At 43.6% G+C, this 15,306-nt stretch overlaps 1 protein-coding gene across 1 annotated transcript in view; it reads left to right on the forward strand.

Moving 5' to 3' along the window:
* The window catches only part of LOC138979404 (carbohydrate sulfotransferase 4-like), a 71,933-nt gene extending 67,908 nt beyond the window's left edge, over positions 1-4,025 (forward strand). Inside the window, exons 5-7 of the mRNA XM_070352126.1 lie at positions 1,436-1,742; positions 2,114-2,379; positions 2,852-4,025. Of these exons, the coding sequence (XP_070208227.1) occupies positions 1,436-1,742; positions 2,114-2,379; positions 2,852-3,164 (886 nt within the window). The 3' untranslated portion in view covers positions 3,165-4,025. The remainder of the gene's footprint in view (positions 1-1,435; positions 1,743-2,113; positions 2,380-2,851) is intronic.
* Positions 4,026-15,306: the final 11,281 nt, after the last annotated feature.

Consider the following 15,306-nt stretch of genomic DNA (forward strand, 5'->3'; position numbering starts at 1 on the left):
ACTGTGTTCGGCTTACTGCGGTAAACCGAAAATAAATGTAATTATCCGCACAGTCAATGGCAGAATGCTCACACTTTTTTGGATTGTGAGCCAAACCTTGTGATTGTTCTTCGAAATGTATCTATCATGACGCAGTAATCCAGGAGACAAGTCAGGGTTATGTCTTGAAGACGTTACATTATGGCGTAAGAGGGTTAGACGTCACGCGAAGGAATTACTGAAAGTCTCGGTCATTGTTATTTTGAGCGGGCCGAGACTTGTTTTTTCTTCGAAATCGGCCATTTCCGCGTGCGAATGAGCAAACGGAAGTGATAATGTTGCTAAATTTAGCCCTCGACTTGGCCATTCGGATTACTGTACAGTCGGTCGACTGCGGTTGTCCGCGGGTGACGGTGATTCGCTCATGAAACGCGCTTTTCGGTGACCCTGCGATCAGCCACAGTCCATCGCCTGGGCAGTCGATCGACTGTCAGTCGGTTCACTGCTATCTTATGAAACTGGCCCTGTTGTAACCCCCCCCCCCTCTGGCTTAACTGCTTCGCCCCTGGTGTGTGTGTGTGTGTGTGTGTGTGTGTGTGTGTGTGTGTGTGTGTGTGTGTGTGTGTGTGTGTGTGTGTGTGCGTGCGTGCAGGCGTGGGAATGGTTCATAATCTGAACCACTTCTAAAATGGAACACCTCATTCCTGATATACAATATCAAGCTAGTTATCCCGGTGAAACAAGAAGTGGTCCATACCTCGGGCCCTTCCCCGAACTTCAAGGTTGTTTGGCTGGTCTTCTCTCTGGGTGACAGTAAGGTTGTTTGGCTGGTCTTCTCTCTGGGTGACAATAAGGCTCCAGGACTGAGGTGCACGAACCGAAAGTGTGTGGAACCCAAACGGGAGAGAACCAATGATTGAACCAATCTGATTAGTTTCAAATCCAACAAAGCTCAATGTCAACCATTCTAACACCGCTGCTCGCTCCCACCCTGTCCCACCCTGTCCCACCCGGTCCCACCCTGTTCCACCCGGTCCCACCCTGTCCCACCTTGTCCCACCCGGTCCCACCCGGTCCCACCCGGTCCCACCCTATCCCACCCGGTCCCACCCGGTCCCACCCTGTCCCACCCGGTCCTACCCTGTCCCACCCGGTCCCACTCTGTCCCACCCGGTCCCACCCGGTCCCACCCTGTCCCACCCGGTCCCACCCGGTCCCACCCGGTCCCGCTTTCTCGTGCGCCTCGGCCCAAAACTCAACGGAAAGCAAGGTGTCTTTCTTGTTGCTTCTGCCTTTTTTTCTCCAAGTGGAAATTTTCCGCCCAATCTCCAAGAAAAGAAAGATGTCTTTCTTGTAGTTTCAGCTTTCTTTTCTGCAAGTGACAATCAGGCGCCACAAGTTGACGAAAAAGCGAGCAAGGTATGTTCATCATTGTTTCACTGTTCTCCCCTCCCAGCACCAAGTTCGCCCCGAAACCCAACGAGAAGGGCGAGCTGGTGAGCCCGGAACCCTACGCCATGATCGGCAACCCCACCTATCCCAACTTCTCGGTGGAAGCCACCCAGATCGTGCGCTACTACCTCACCTGTCAGTTCGAGTACCTCAAGATCGACGACCTGCTCAACTTTATGTTCCTGAACCGCAACAACACCATCGAGTTCTACGAGTGTATCCGCGACTTTCCCAAGAACGAGGCCTACTTCCCGCGATACCTCGGCTGTATCTGGCAACTCAAGCAGCTCTGTCTTAGCAAGGATATCATGGTGAGTGTGTTACAGAGACATTCAGATGGACTGATTGACAGACAGACAGACAGACATTCATACAGACAGACAGACAGCCAGCCATACAGCCAACCAGCCAGGCAGCCAGGCAGCCAGACAGACATATATGCAGGCAGACAGACAGACAGACAGACAGACAGACAGTTAAGGCTGCATTGTCTCATCAAAGAAATCATGAGGTTGTGACACAGACAGCTAGGACAAAAGATAGACAAACAAAAAGAGAGACAGACAGACAGACAGACAGACAGACGCACAGACCATTCATATTTCTTCTATTCTATTTATTCCATTCACACAACAAATATTTTGACGAACATAAAATCACCACCACGATCCTCCCCACGCAGGTGTCGAAGCTGATCAGGTTCCCCGCCAAGCTCCTCCGACCTCTAATGGAGGAGTTCCCCAACCTGAAGATCATGTACCTGGTGCGCGACCCCCGGGGTACCCTGTCCTCCGAGATGGCCATCCTCAAGTACTACGAGAAGACCTCTGTCAAGGAGGCTGCGGACTCTTTCTGCAAGATGGTCAGTGACGACGCTGAGAACATCCGCTGGCTGTCCGAGTCCTACCCTGACAGGATCAAGACCATCCGCTATGAGACTATTGCAAGGTTGGTGGTAATGTTGATGTTGTTGTTGTTGGTGGTGGTACAGTTGTTGTTGTTGTTGTAGTTGTTAATGCTGGTGGTGGTGGTGTTTGTAATTTAAGTTTGTGGTTGTGGTGGTGGTGGTGGTGTTGTTGTTGGTGGTGTTGGTGGGTTACTGACAAACGTCCGTTGGTCGTCAGAGTCCTACCCCGACCGGATCAAAAACATCCCCTATGAGACTATTGCTATGTTGGTAGTTGTTGCTGTTAGTGGAGGTGGCGATATTTGTGCACTATGGTCATTGACGATGTCGAAAACATTAGTTGGGTGTCCGAGTCTTAGCTTGACCGGATCAAGACCATTCGCTGTGAGACCATTGCAAGGTTGGGTGTTACTTGTTTTGGTTGTAGTGATTGTGGTGATGGCGGCGGTGGCGGTGTTGATGTTGGTGGTGTTTTTTGTAGGAGGAAAGACATCTCTCTATTTTGTTTCTCAGGGACGCAGTATCAGCCGCCAAAAAGATGTACCAGTTCCTCGAGCTGAGCTTCACCCCGAAGATCGAGGGCTACATCCGCCACATCACGGCAGCCAAGAAGGACGGTCACAACTTCTCCACACTCCGCAAAGACTCGTGGCTGGCGGCCAACAAATGGCGCACCATCGTCACATACAAGAACGTGCGCGCGGTGGACACGGCGTGTGAAGACGTGTACGACGCTGTGGGCTTCGTCAAGGTGCCGCGTGAAACCTACCTCCGGGATCTCAACACCTCCCTGGCCGCGCGCCAATCCCGTATGGAGAACGTGTAGATGACGTCACAACCATTGGAGGCTTGGCCGAGGGCTTTGTTTGTGTGTGTTTTCTTGTTCTTGTTCTTGTTCTTGTTCTTGTTCTTGTGATTTTTTGTGTTTTTTAAAATTTTAATTGTGTATGTTGTTGTTGTTGTTGTTGTTGTTGTTTGACAAAAGGGAAAAATTAATAACACAATTTAATTTAGTGGGGATGAGGTAATTCTCAGAAAGGAAATCTTCAAGTGGGTGTGACAGGAGAGAAGGTCGGAGTCAGTGTTGATGATGGGGTCTGCTTTCCACATGTTTTCCCATAGACATAACAAGTGGAGCTTTCGTCGGTAATCACGTGACTCGGTTTCAGCTTGTCCAAGTTTGCTTTTTACACATCTGTCATTATAAGGAGACACTCTATCAGATTCCCTTGAACAACGTACATCTTCATCTTGGAAATACATTTCTCGCCGAAACTGACACTAGGTTCGACCCGACGCCAATAGCGATGTACTGGGACCCACAAGACATATTCGTTTATTTCTTTTTCTTCTTCTTCTTCTTCGCCTTGTGCGCATTACTATTATTACTGTTAAAAATTACTTGCTTTAGGGGACAGTCACTACTCTCTGCAAAATATTGCATCAGTCTTTGTGCTGGGTGAGTGTTAATCGTGTGTTTCATGAGGTGTTTTACCAATCATTCCTGTTGCACATTCTTGGTAAGCCATTTCTGGTATCGTCTGCATGCTTTCACTTTGTTCTGTTGTAAGAATGTGTGATTTAACCACCCGAAGGTAGGTGTTTATAGTTTAAGGTGTCTACAAGAAGTAACTGAAAGTTGATGTATGATAGAAAAGTAAGGAGGGAAATAAATGTTGATCTTTTACTCTTGTTTTGTTGCGAGAAAGTCAATCTACTACTAACGTTTCTTTTTTTCTCCTGTTGTGTCTCTATGTGTGTGTTCATGCGTTTACGCTCTTGTGTACATGTGTGAGTGAGTGGGTGAGTGATTGAGATAGATAGATAGACAGAGAGAGAGAGAGAGAGAGAGAGAGAGAGAGAGAGAGAGAGAGAGAGAGAGAGAGAGAGAGAGAGTGTGTGTGTGTGTCTGTCTGTACCTCTGTCTGTACGTCTGTCTGTGTCTCTGTATATTTGCTTGTGTGTGTGTGTGCGTTCGTATCTGTATGTATGTTTATCTGTTGTCAATCTGTATGTGATGTCAATGCGTGTGTGTGTGTCAGTGTGTGTGTGTGTGTGTATGCGTGCGTGCGAGCGTACGTGCGAGTGTGTGTGTGTGTGTGTATGTGTGTGTGTGTGTGTGCAAGTCCAGAACATCACAGTGCACTCACTAAATCAGCAAGTCTCTGATGATCGCAAGGAACTGCTTCACAGCTAGTGCCCGCAGCAAACTTGATTGGTGTAACAAGCCCTTAACCATGAGTGACACAGTATATTCACAGCTATGGTGAGCTTTGTGAGGCAACGCAGAAAGAGAACATGTAAGCTTTACGCCCTCACGGCAACGCCATTAGGGGCGTGCGAGACGGGAAACCCCGGCTTGGTAAAAAACCAAGAGGCAACGCAGTAGTGCGTGTAGCCTAAAAATAAACCAGTGTTGACTGAATGCTGATCTATCTATTTCAACTGTTCGACTCCATTATATTAGTATAAACATATGCAAAGGGTACATCTAAAGAGCTGTTAACATAAGAGATTTCAACCGATTTTTCAACAACTTTTATCTACTACAAGAAATAAGTCATGTGCGCAGACCGTTCGACTTTGTAACCGATTTCAGAAAAGGACTGTTCAACTTTGCAACGACTTGTCCTGTCGCTCTGTTTGTTGGAGGCTATAATACTCCATCGACTCCGTGCCAGCCCTTTAATTTGTTCGTTTTGCAATTTATCCTACATACGTGAGTGAGACCACTCCTGGTATAACAATGTCGTTCAAACCACACGTGTGTATATCATGCAAGTGAGGTCGTGTCAAACGAGTCTTGCCGGGACTAACTTTTCCACTGCCGCTATGATGCCAAGGTCACCAAGACAAACGTCACTATGGAAACACTTTTGCGCCTTTCTGTTCCACCTGGATGAGTTTTTAGAGATAACACGTCACGCTATACTTTCTAAAGTGTCGTTTCTTTTCTTTGACGTGAAAGAATGCACGTGGCTTTGGAAGAGATCGAGGTTCCAAAAGAAGCGTTTTCCATTTGGACGCCTCGACTTGAGTAAAATATACGTAATTACAGAATGTGGGATAAACACTATACTACGTGGCTCGCTGTGTCGTAACAGATTTACACTCGTTGCTTCTTCAAATACTGAAAAGCTCGCCTTTACTAGCAGTTCATGATAACAACAAAAATGTACTCACCAGTACGATAAACAGTAGAACAATAAACACAAACTAGTTTCGACATTACGTCTTCATCAGTGAAACATGTACACTACAGGAGAGGCGACAGAAAGAAAAAAAAAACACATTTCAATATTTAAAAAAGCAACTCGTGTAAATATGGTAAGACACAGCAAGCCATGTAATATTCTCTATTAATCCATGTTCTTGTCGGGAGAAGTCGTCTAAAATTCGGCGAGCTATTCAAACGAGTCAAACGACCACAACTTTCTAACGACTTTGCACTGGCAAACATCGGTTGAAAAAAGTCCATGTGAATAGTTCTTTATCGGGAAAGGTATTCTAGTCATGTTGTTAATTTATTCCGGCAATGCGTCATTCCGCCAGTCAAAAACATATCAGTTACAGTGGGCTTCACAGGGATGTTCCACGTGGCAGGACTTGCTTTGACTGTGCCCACTAGATGTGACGGAGCTCCGGGCTGAGATGCACGAACCGAAAATAGGTGTCACCCAAACGGGGGAGAACACTGAAACCGCGGTGTCTGATTCGTGGAAATCAGAACAATGATCACTCCCGGCTGGTAACTTGCTCGTACATCTCAGCTCTGTAAAACCTTGTACCAGTGTGAAGGTGTGTGTCTCTCCCTTTACTTTTCAATTTATCCAGGTGTGATTGTGCGAACCGTGATTTACCTTAGTTCGCAGAAACCACGGATCTGTGCAAGAATTTGCACGGCAGGGAAATCAGTCTGTAACACCATCTGCACCAAAGACAAAGTGTTCAGGAGTGAACATCTGCGACTGTTAGTGTTTGTATGATGTACGAATTCCCACAGACTACCAGGGATACCCTTCCTTTGTTCCACTCACGTCAACAGAACACGCGAGGGGGGTTGATGAGTAGGGAAACAAAAGAGCGACTCATGTTACTTGTTAAAGTAATTGCCACGGTGTTACAAGGATGTTCCTGTAATAATATGGGTAAGTATTGCAGCTTTGTGATAGGAACTCCCCTCACCCCATATCTTCTACCCCCATCTCCCTGTGTGTCTTTGTCTCATCATAGTGTGTGTGTGTATGTGTGTGTGTGTGTGTGTGTGTGTGTGTGTGTGTGTGTGTGTGTGTGTGTGTGTGTGTGTCTTAATACTCCAAATGTTTACTTTTTATTTATGTACCTATTTTGTTGTTGTTGCATCTTGTGGATTAAAACGTAAGATGACGTCATCTCGGACATTTTAGAAGGACAAACAATGGAATCCGCACATTGGCGTTTAACTCATTTAGAAATTACAAAAATATATTGATACGTTTCTTCTTTTGAAAATAAGCTCAAAATAAAATCACAGTAACAGACTAACAATGATATCATTGCATTCTTTATTGCTTTCATAAACTAAAAAAAATATATTAATACGTTTCTTCTTCTGAAAATAAGCTTAAATGATAAAGAAACGTATTCCGTTTCATACACATTATTTTGACAGTTTTGTACTGATACCATTCAACGCGGTCTCGGACGATAGGTTTTGGCCAGCCCAGGACTTGTTAGTTTCGGTGATAATATAATCATGTGTGTTAAATTTCACTCTTTTAGTTGGGCGATAAGTTGACCAAATGTGTTGATATTGCTCAACGCGACTTGCTTTCAGATCTTAAGACGTGTACGAAATGATGCCCTCGACACTTTTTCCGATAGATATATTTGATGTCGTCGTATCCGGCTTTTTGAAATGTTGAGGCCGCACTGTGGTGACGTCGTTTAAAAACCCCAACTCACATTGATTGAAATTTTGGTCACGCAATTTCTTTTACTAAGTCCGGACTATGAGATAGCATTTCAGGTTGGAAGCTTAAAAATCGTTAATCTACATCAATCGACAGCCATACTGATCTCAATACAATATGCAATTCGATCTTTAGTTATATAAATCGAAATCATTATCAGTGCCACTAGACAGCTACCTGCTGTTATTCTGCTCACCAAGATCTTTTCCATTGTCAGAGAGCATGTCGTCCGCTTGCCGTCCTCTCCATGTTGTCGGCCTGATCAGTGACGTCCTCTGTGTCTTGACGTTACTGTGGGCTCAGTATTGCAGTGATTGTGTTCATGACCGTGACTGCACAAATGGTTTGAGAGCTGGCCTCTGCATTCTCAGCGGTAGGTCCAAGAGTATATTTTTTGTAGTGTGTGTGTGTGTGTGTGTGTGTGTGTGTGTGTGTGTGTGTGTGTGTGTGAGTGCATGTGTACATGTGTGTGTGTGTTTGTGCATGTGTACATGTGTGGATGGGTACGTGTGTGTTTGTGCGTGTGTGTATGTGTGTGCGTGCGTGCGTGCGTGCGTGAGTGCGTGTGTGTAAGTGTTTGCGTGTTTGTGTATCCGAGTGTGTGTATGTACGTGCGTGCGTGCTCGAGATGCACGTGCTCGAGCTCGCTCACGTGCATCTCGATCGGTGTCATAATATCTGTTGCAGCAGTTTTCAAGATCTCTCTTGTGTGGTTCGTGTCCGAGACTGGCATGGCGACGTGCTGTGGTCTTTCCTGTATCAGTTTGCTCTTCGAAGGGGGAGTCCTTTGGGGGCAGAAGAGGGAGATCAAGGTCCTGCGGGATGAGCTGTGTCCATGTTTGTAACAAGACACGTTTCTTCACGACACAACCCTCCTTTGTAAACCAACATGTATGCAACCAGCGATCTGTTTAGGCTTTTACCGGCAACAGGGGCATCAATCTCCTTGAACACATGCAAAACACACACACACACACACACACACACACACACACACACACACACACATACACACACACACACACACTGGATACACACACACACACACACTGGACACACACACACATACACAGGACACACACACATACACACACACACACACATACACACACTGGACACACACACACACACACTGGACACACACACACACACACACACACACACACACTGGATACACATAAACACACACCCTGGATACACACACACACAAGCAAACACACAAAAATAATAAAACAATTAAAAAAAAACCTGTTTAGCTGCTTCCGTAAACAAGTAGAGTTGAAGAATTTTCGTTCCAATAATTGTGCAAACCGACAGATGTACAGTATGAGGAACTGACAAGTTTAATTCTGCGAGAGATCATTGCCACGCTTCACAGAAAACAGGCAGCCTGTTGATTTGTGGATGTGTGAAGCATACTCGTGTTATGTGTAAATATCTGTGGAGATCAAACACGATTTACAACATGGCTTTTCACGAGAAGCAGCGCGTCTTCAATTTGTCACGAATGATTTATTATTTGCTCAGACGATGCGTGCGCCGAATTGAAGAATGTCCATTTTTAAAGTCATTCTGAGTTCCTGTTGGTGACGAAGATTTTCATTTTTTGTATTCTTACTTTTTTCATTCATTTATTCTTTTTTTCTTTTTTCTTTATTTTTTTAATTGACGGGTTGAACTGAAGACGTCCCGTTATCAATGGACGCCATAAACTGTTTTAGGATACAAGTCGCTTGTTTTTGTTCAATACCTTTTTCTTGTCTAAGGCAACAGAAACCAGTTACTCCCTATTTCCAAAGTTTTTGTTATACACAGTCTTTCCCGAGGACTTTCGTGACGGGATGCGACTATATTAGTAATAGCGCTGCAACGCCCACGGACGGGAAGCGACTATTTTAGTATTAGACATACAAGGTACACGACTCGTGATTGCTTCCCGGTTTTTGAAGCTTGCAAATAAATTGAGTTGTTTCCCTTGATACACTTGGCGTCCCCTTCTGCCATTTGCAAATCCGCCTGATTTGTGTGCGTTTTTGAGGAAAAAAAATGAATCAAAGGCGAGCCTTGTCTCGGGAGGAGATTCTTCGGATGTTGGACCTAGAGGATCCCGTAGAGCATGATTCGGACGTATCGTTTTCGCCTCACGAAAGCGATACAAGCAGTGAAAGTGAGGAAGAAACAGTCCCGTTGTTGCTAGTACGAGTCGGCAAACTACACGTGGTTGGCGGTGATACTGCTAGACGAACATGTATCTCGGAATCGTGCAGGAGCTATGGGGGCGTGGCAGCACTGATAACAATGGATGGCTGGAGCCTTCAAATCCTTTTGGAATTGTTCATAGGTGTACAGTTGGTACTTTGTTGTGAAAATGTGACTTATATTCAATATGGATTACCTAGACATCATTTGGTGAGTGTTAGATCTACAGTTTTGTTTCATTTGAGTCAGGATGCTGTGAGTGAATGCGTGATTTGCTTGTTTTTTTCTTTGTACTGTCTCCTTATTTCTGTGTACAATGTTAACAATATTTCAGCTAATTCATAGGTTTTACACCTTGTTTGGTTATAACATTATTTATAATACTTTCTGTTAAAAAATAACTTTTAAAAAAAGCAGTAGAAAATAAAACACACACAAAAAAACGTTAAAAAACACAAATTATCCCCCTTTCACCCCCCTTTCACCCCCCTTTGCTAAAACAAATCGCGTGACAAACTTATAAATAGCACGACTGAACTGGGCATCCATTTTTGAATTAGTACACACAATTTGGTGGTGATTGGACTTAATTCAAGCTTGCTAGACAGATTTCTTTACAGTTACTGATTTTTGGGAAGTTTCTTGGTGGCAAGCTTGGGCAGGCAGGACGTAAACGCCGTGGCAGTGCTAGTCACAATAGTGTTAACTCTGCTCACTAGTTCCAAAGTTTTGTTTATACACAGTCTTTCCCGAGGACTTAACTCTGCTCACTAGTTCCAAAGTTTTGTTTATACACAGTCTTTCCCGAGGACTTAACTCTGCTCACTAGTTCCAAAGTTTTTTTGATACACAGTCTTTCCCGAGGACTTAACTCTGCTCACTAGTTCCAAAGTTTTGTTTATACACAGTCTTTCCCGAGGACTTAGCTCTGCTCACTAGTTCCAAAGTTTTGTTTATACACAGTCTTTCCCGAGGACTTAGCTCTGCTCACTAGTTCCAAAGTTTTGTTTATACACAGTCTTTCCCGAGGACTTAGCTCTGCTCACTAGTTCCAAAGTTTTGTTTATACACAGTCTTTCCCGAGGACTTAACTCTGCTCACTAGTTCCAAAGTTTTTTTGATACACAGTCTTTCCCGAGGAATTAACTCTGCTCACTAGTTCCAAAGTTTTGTTTATACACAGTCTTTCCCGAGGACTTAGCTCTGCTCACTAGTTCCAAAGTTTTGTTTATACACAGTCTTTCCCGAGGACTTAGCTCTGCTCACTAGTTCCAAAGTTTTGTTTATACACAGTCTTTCCCGAGGACTTAGCTCTGCTCACTAGTTCCAAAGTTTTGTTTATACACAGTCTTTCCCGAGGACTTAGCTCTGCTCACTAGTTCCAAAGTTTTGTTTATACACAGTCTTTCCCGAGGACTTAGCTCTGCTCACTAGTTCCAAAGTTTTGTTTATACACAGTCTTTTCCGAGGACTTAGCTCTGCTCACTAGTTCCAAAGTTTTGTTTATACACAGTCTTTCCCGAGGACTTAACTCTGCTCACTAGTTCCAAAGTTTTTTTGATACACAGTCTTTCCCGAGGAATTAACTCTGCTCACTAGTTCCAAAGTTTTTTTGATACACAGTCTTTCCCGAGGACTTAACTCTGCTCACTAGTTCCAAAGTTTTTTTGATACACAGTCTTTCCCGAGGACTTAACTCTGCTCACTAGTTCCAAAGTTTTTTTGATACACAGTCTTTCCCGAGGACTTAACTCTGCTCACTAGTTCCAAAGTTTTTTTGATACACAGTCTTTCCCGAGGAATTAACTCTGCTCACTAGTTCCGATCTGGCCAGGGTTCTGCACGGGAATACCGTCCTCCACTTACACACATAACAACAAGGGGGCCCGGTAGCTCAGTTGGTAGAGCACTGGACTTGTAATCGGAAGGCCGCAGGTTCGATTTCGGGCCGGGACGGACACGGGTCAACTTTATGTGCAAACCCAGAGACGGAAGCCATGTCCCACCCCCCCGTGTCACAACAATGGCACGTAAAAGACCTCGGTCATTCGAATTCTGCCATAAGTGCAGATGGCTGATACCACCTGAACACGCATACACTAGTGTGTATCTCGTCAACAGCCATGAGGGCGTAAAACCCACATCCTGTCCTTAAGAGGCGAAATATTTAGCATGTAAGCATTCTCTCTGCAACTGAGGTCAAAAAAGAAAGAAAGAAAAAAAAAGAAAAAAAAAAAAAAAAAAAAAAAAAAAAAAAAGCATTCTCTCTTTTTTGTATCATGATAATCAACATCCTAATTGCTTCATATCCAGAGTGGGACATTGATGATGAACACATGTCGCGTATTCAGCCCATTTTTCATCCACAACTTCCCACTCTGCACAAACAGTATCAACTCCGTTTGCTTGTTGACATTATGATTTCTCTGGGTATGTGACCAAGTGGATGGAAGGGTGTGTCCCACGCGAGAGCCTGGCCACGTCTGAGGCGGTGAGCTGAATCCTTTACACGGGGAGGACCATGGCTTTACAGGTCAAAGAATTTACATAACTGATCTTCTCGACAACAATAAATTAGCGTTAATTACTGAATTAATATTTGGCGATCAAGAAGACTTGTTGTTTGCTTGTTGTTGTTTTCACTTAATGATAAATTTAATTTCATGAACATGTAAAACATGAATAAAACGTTGTTGAAACCAAGACTGGTTGTACAAACATCTCATCGTTTTCATTGTCTACTGAGAAAGCTCTACAAGTGTATTATCTTTTGGTGAGTCCCCTTGATAATAAAAACACACACTAAAAACGCGTTTATACACAGACATAACAGATAACAATGGTTGAGTGCTAGCATTGCGTTGTGTTCTATCCTGTGTTATGGTATTGCATCGTGTTGTGTTCTATCCTGTGTTATGGTATTGCATCGTGTTGTGTTCTATCCTGTGTTATGGTATTGCATCGTGTTGTGTTCTATCCTGTGTTATGGTATTGCATCGTGTTGTGTTCTATCCTGTGTTATGGTATTGCATCGTGTTGTGTTCTATCCTGTGTTATGGTATTGCATTGTGTTGTGTTCTATCCTGTGTTATGGTATTGCATCGTGTTGTGTTCTATCCTGTGTTATGGTATTGCATTGTGTTGTGTTCTATCCTGTGTTATGGTATTGCATCGTGTTGTGTTCTATCCTGTGTTATGGTATTGCATTGTGTTGTGTTCTATCCTGTGTTATGGTATTGCATTGTGTTGTGTTCTATCCTGTGTTATGGTATTGCATCGTGTTGTGTTCTATCCTGTGTTATGGTATTGCATTGTGTTGTGTTCTATCCTGTGTTATGGTATTGCATCGTGTTGTGTTCTATCCTGTGTTATGGTATTGCATCGTGTTGTGTTCTATCCTGTGTTATGGTATTGCATCGTGTGGTGTTCTATCCTGTGTTATGGTATTGCATCGTGTGGTGTTCTATCCTGTGTTATGGTATTGCATTGTGTTGTGTTCTATCCTGTGTTATGGTATTGCATCGTGTTGTGTTCTATCCTGTGTTATGGTATTGCATCGTGTTGTGTTCTATCCTGTGTTATGGTATTGCATCGTGTTGTGTTCTATCCTGTGTTGTGGTATTGCATCGTGTTGTGTTCTATCCTGTGTTATGGTATTGCATCGTGTTGTGTTCTATCCTGTGTTATGGTATTGCATCGTGTTGTGTTCTATCCTGTGTTATGGTATTGCATCGTGTTGTGTTCTATCCTGTGTTATGGTATTGCATCGTGTTGTGTTCTATCCTGTGTTATGGTATTGCATCGTGTTGTGTTCTATCCTGTGTTATGGTATTGCATCGTGTGGTGTTCTATCCTGTGTTATGGTATTGCATCGTGTGGTGTTCTATCCTGTGTTATGGTATTGCATCGTGTGGTGTTCTATCCTGTGTTATGGTATTGCATCGTGTTGTGTTCTATCCTGTGTTATGGTAAGTTGCATCGTGTTGTGTTCTATCCTGTGTTATGGTATTGCATCGTGTTGTGTTCTATCCTGTGTTATGGTATTGCATCGTGTTGTGTTCTATCCTGTGTTATGGTATTGCATCGTGTTGTGTTCTATCCTGTGTTATGGTATTGCATCGTGTTGTGTTCTATCCTGTGTTATGGTATTGCATCGTGTTGTGTTCTATCCTGTGTTATGGTATTGCATCGTGTTGTGTTCTATCCTGTGTTATGGTATTGCATCGTGTTGTGTTCTATCCTGTGTTATGGTATTGCATCGTGTTGTGTTCTATCCTGTGTTATGGTATTGCATCGTGTTGTGTTCTATCCTGTGTTATGGTATTGCATCGTGTTGTGTTCTATCCTGTGTTATGGTATTGCATCGTGTTGTGTTCTATCCTGTGTTATGGTATTGCATCGTGTGGATTCAATCAACAAGTAGAAAGCGGGAAAGAATGAAATTGCAAGAGAGACTGAGAGAGAGAGCGAGAGAGAGAGACTGAGAGAGAGAGCGAGAGAGAGAGAGAGAGAGAGAGAGAGAGAGAGAGAGAGAGAGAGAGAGAGAGAGAGAGAGAGAGACAGCCTGGACAGACAGACAGACAGACAGAAAGCCGAGAGAGAGAGACAGAGACAGAGAGAGAGAGAGAGAGAGAGAGACAGACAGACAGACAGACAGACAGACAGAGACAAATAGATTGAGACAAGATAACATATTTTCAGAGGATGATAGAATAAGCATTTTGATATTGGTTTGCATCCAACCCTCGCCCAAAGTAGGGAAAACACATTTTGAAGACATTAACAGAATTACAAAATAATGGACATAATTAACATTGATGAACTACACTGTGTGCATGCAAAAACAAGAACTAAAAAATATATTTGGAACAAAATGGAGAGGCAAGTTCGCATGCAAACAGCTCAATAGCAATGAGGAAACGAAACAGAAAGTAGGCAGTGCAAAAAACCCAGGGAGACAAAAATAGCTGCTTTGAAGTTATAACACGAAAGCAGTGCTGACTGAATTACGGTATGAACAGATCTTTTGTGTACAGTGCTGAACGTGGAATAATTATGCATTTCATTTGGTTTGGTGTCAACACTTATTGTGCAAATGCACTCAATGGCCCGGCTACATGTCATGTCAGTGAGCGGCTGGTTCGTCAGTGTGCCGTGTGTGTGTGTGTGTGTGTGTGTTTGTATATGTGTGTGCGTGTGTCTATATATGTGTGTGTGTCTATGTGTGTGTGTGTGTGTGTTTGTGTGCTTGTTTGCGTGTGTGTGTGTGTGTGTTATAAGAGAGAGAGAGAGAGAGAGAGAGAGAGAGAGAGAGAGAGAGAGAGAGAGAGAGAGAGAGAGAGAGAGAGAGAGAGAGACTGAGAGCCGAGAGGCAGGCAGGCAGACAGACAGACAGACAGACAGACAGTCAGACAGACAGACGGACTTACATACATAACGAGAGATAGAGTCAGATAGAGACAGAGACAGAAACAGAGAGACCGAGAGAGATAGAAACAGAGATATTTAGCAGCCGATTCTACGTTGAGTGATTATGCAAGGGAAATGAATCTTCTATTCAAGAGACAATTTCAACTGCAACATTTACCTCCCATTTTCTAAATCATTATTTTGTATAATATTTAAAAACACGATTAAAACTCGAAATAGCCCTATGCGGCATTTCGCCGTGAACGAAAAATTACATCGCATGTTAATGTCTGTGTGAAATGTGTCGGACGCAGACAAAAAAGTCAAAAGTGAAACAATGCAAGTCTCGAAAAATTACGTGATACTTCCGTCTGTCTAAATTAGTAACCATAGGATTTTCCCGAAATG

Source organism: Littorina saxatilis, linkage group LG11 (genome assembly GCF_037325665.1).
Source record: "Littorina saxatilis isolate snail1 linkage group LG11, US_GU_Lsax_2.0, whole genome shotgun sequence".
Taxonomy (NCBI): domain Eukaryota; kingdom Metazoa; phylum Mollusca; class Gastropoda; order Littorinimorpha; family Littorinidae; genus Littorina; species Littorina saxatilis.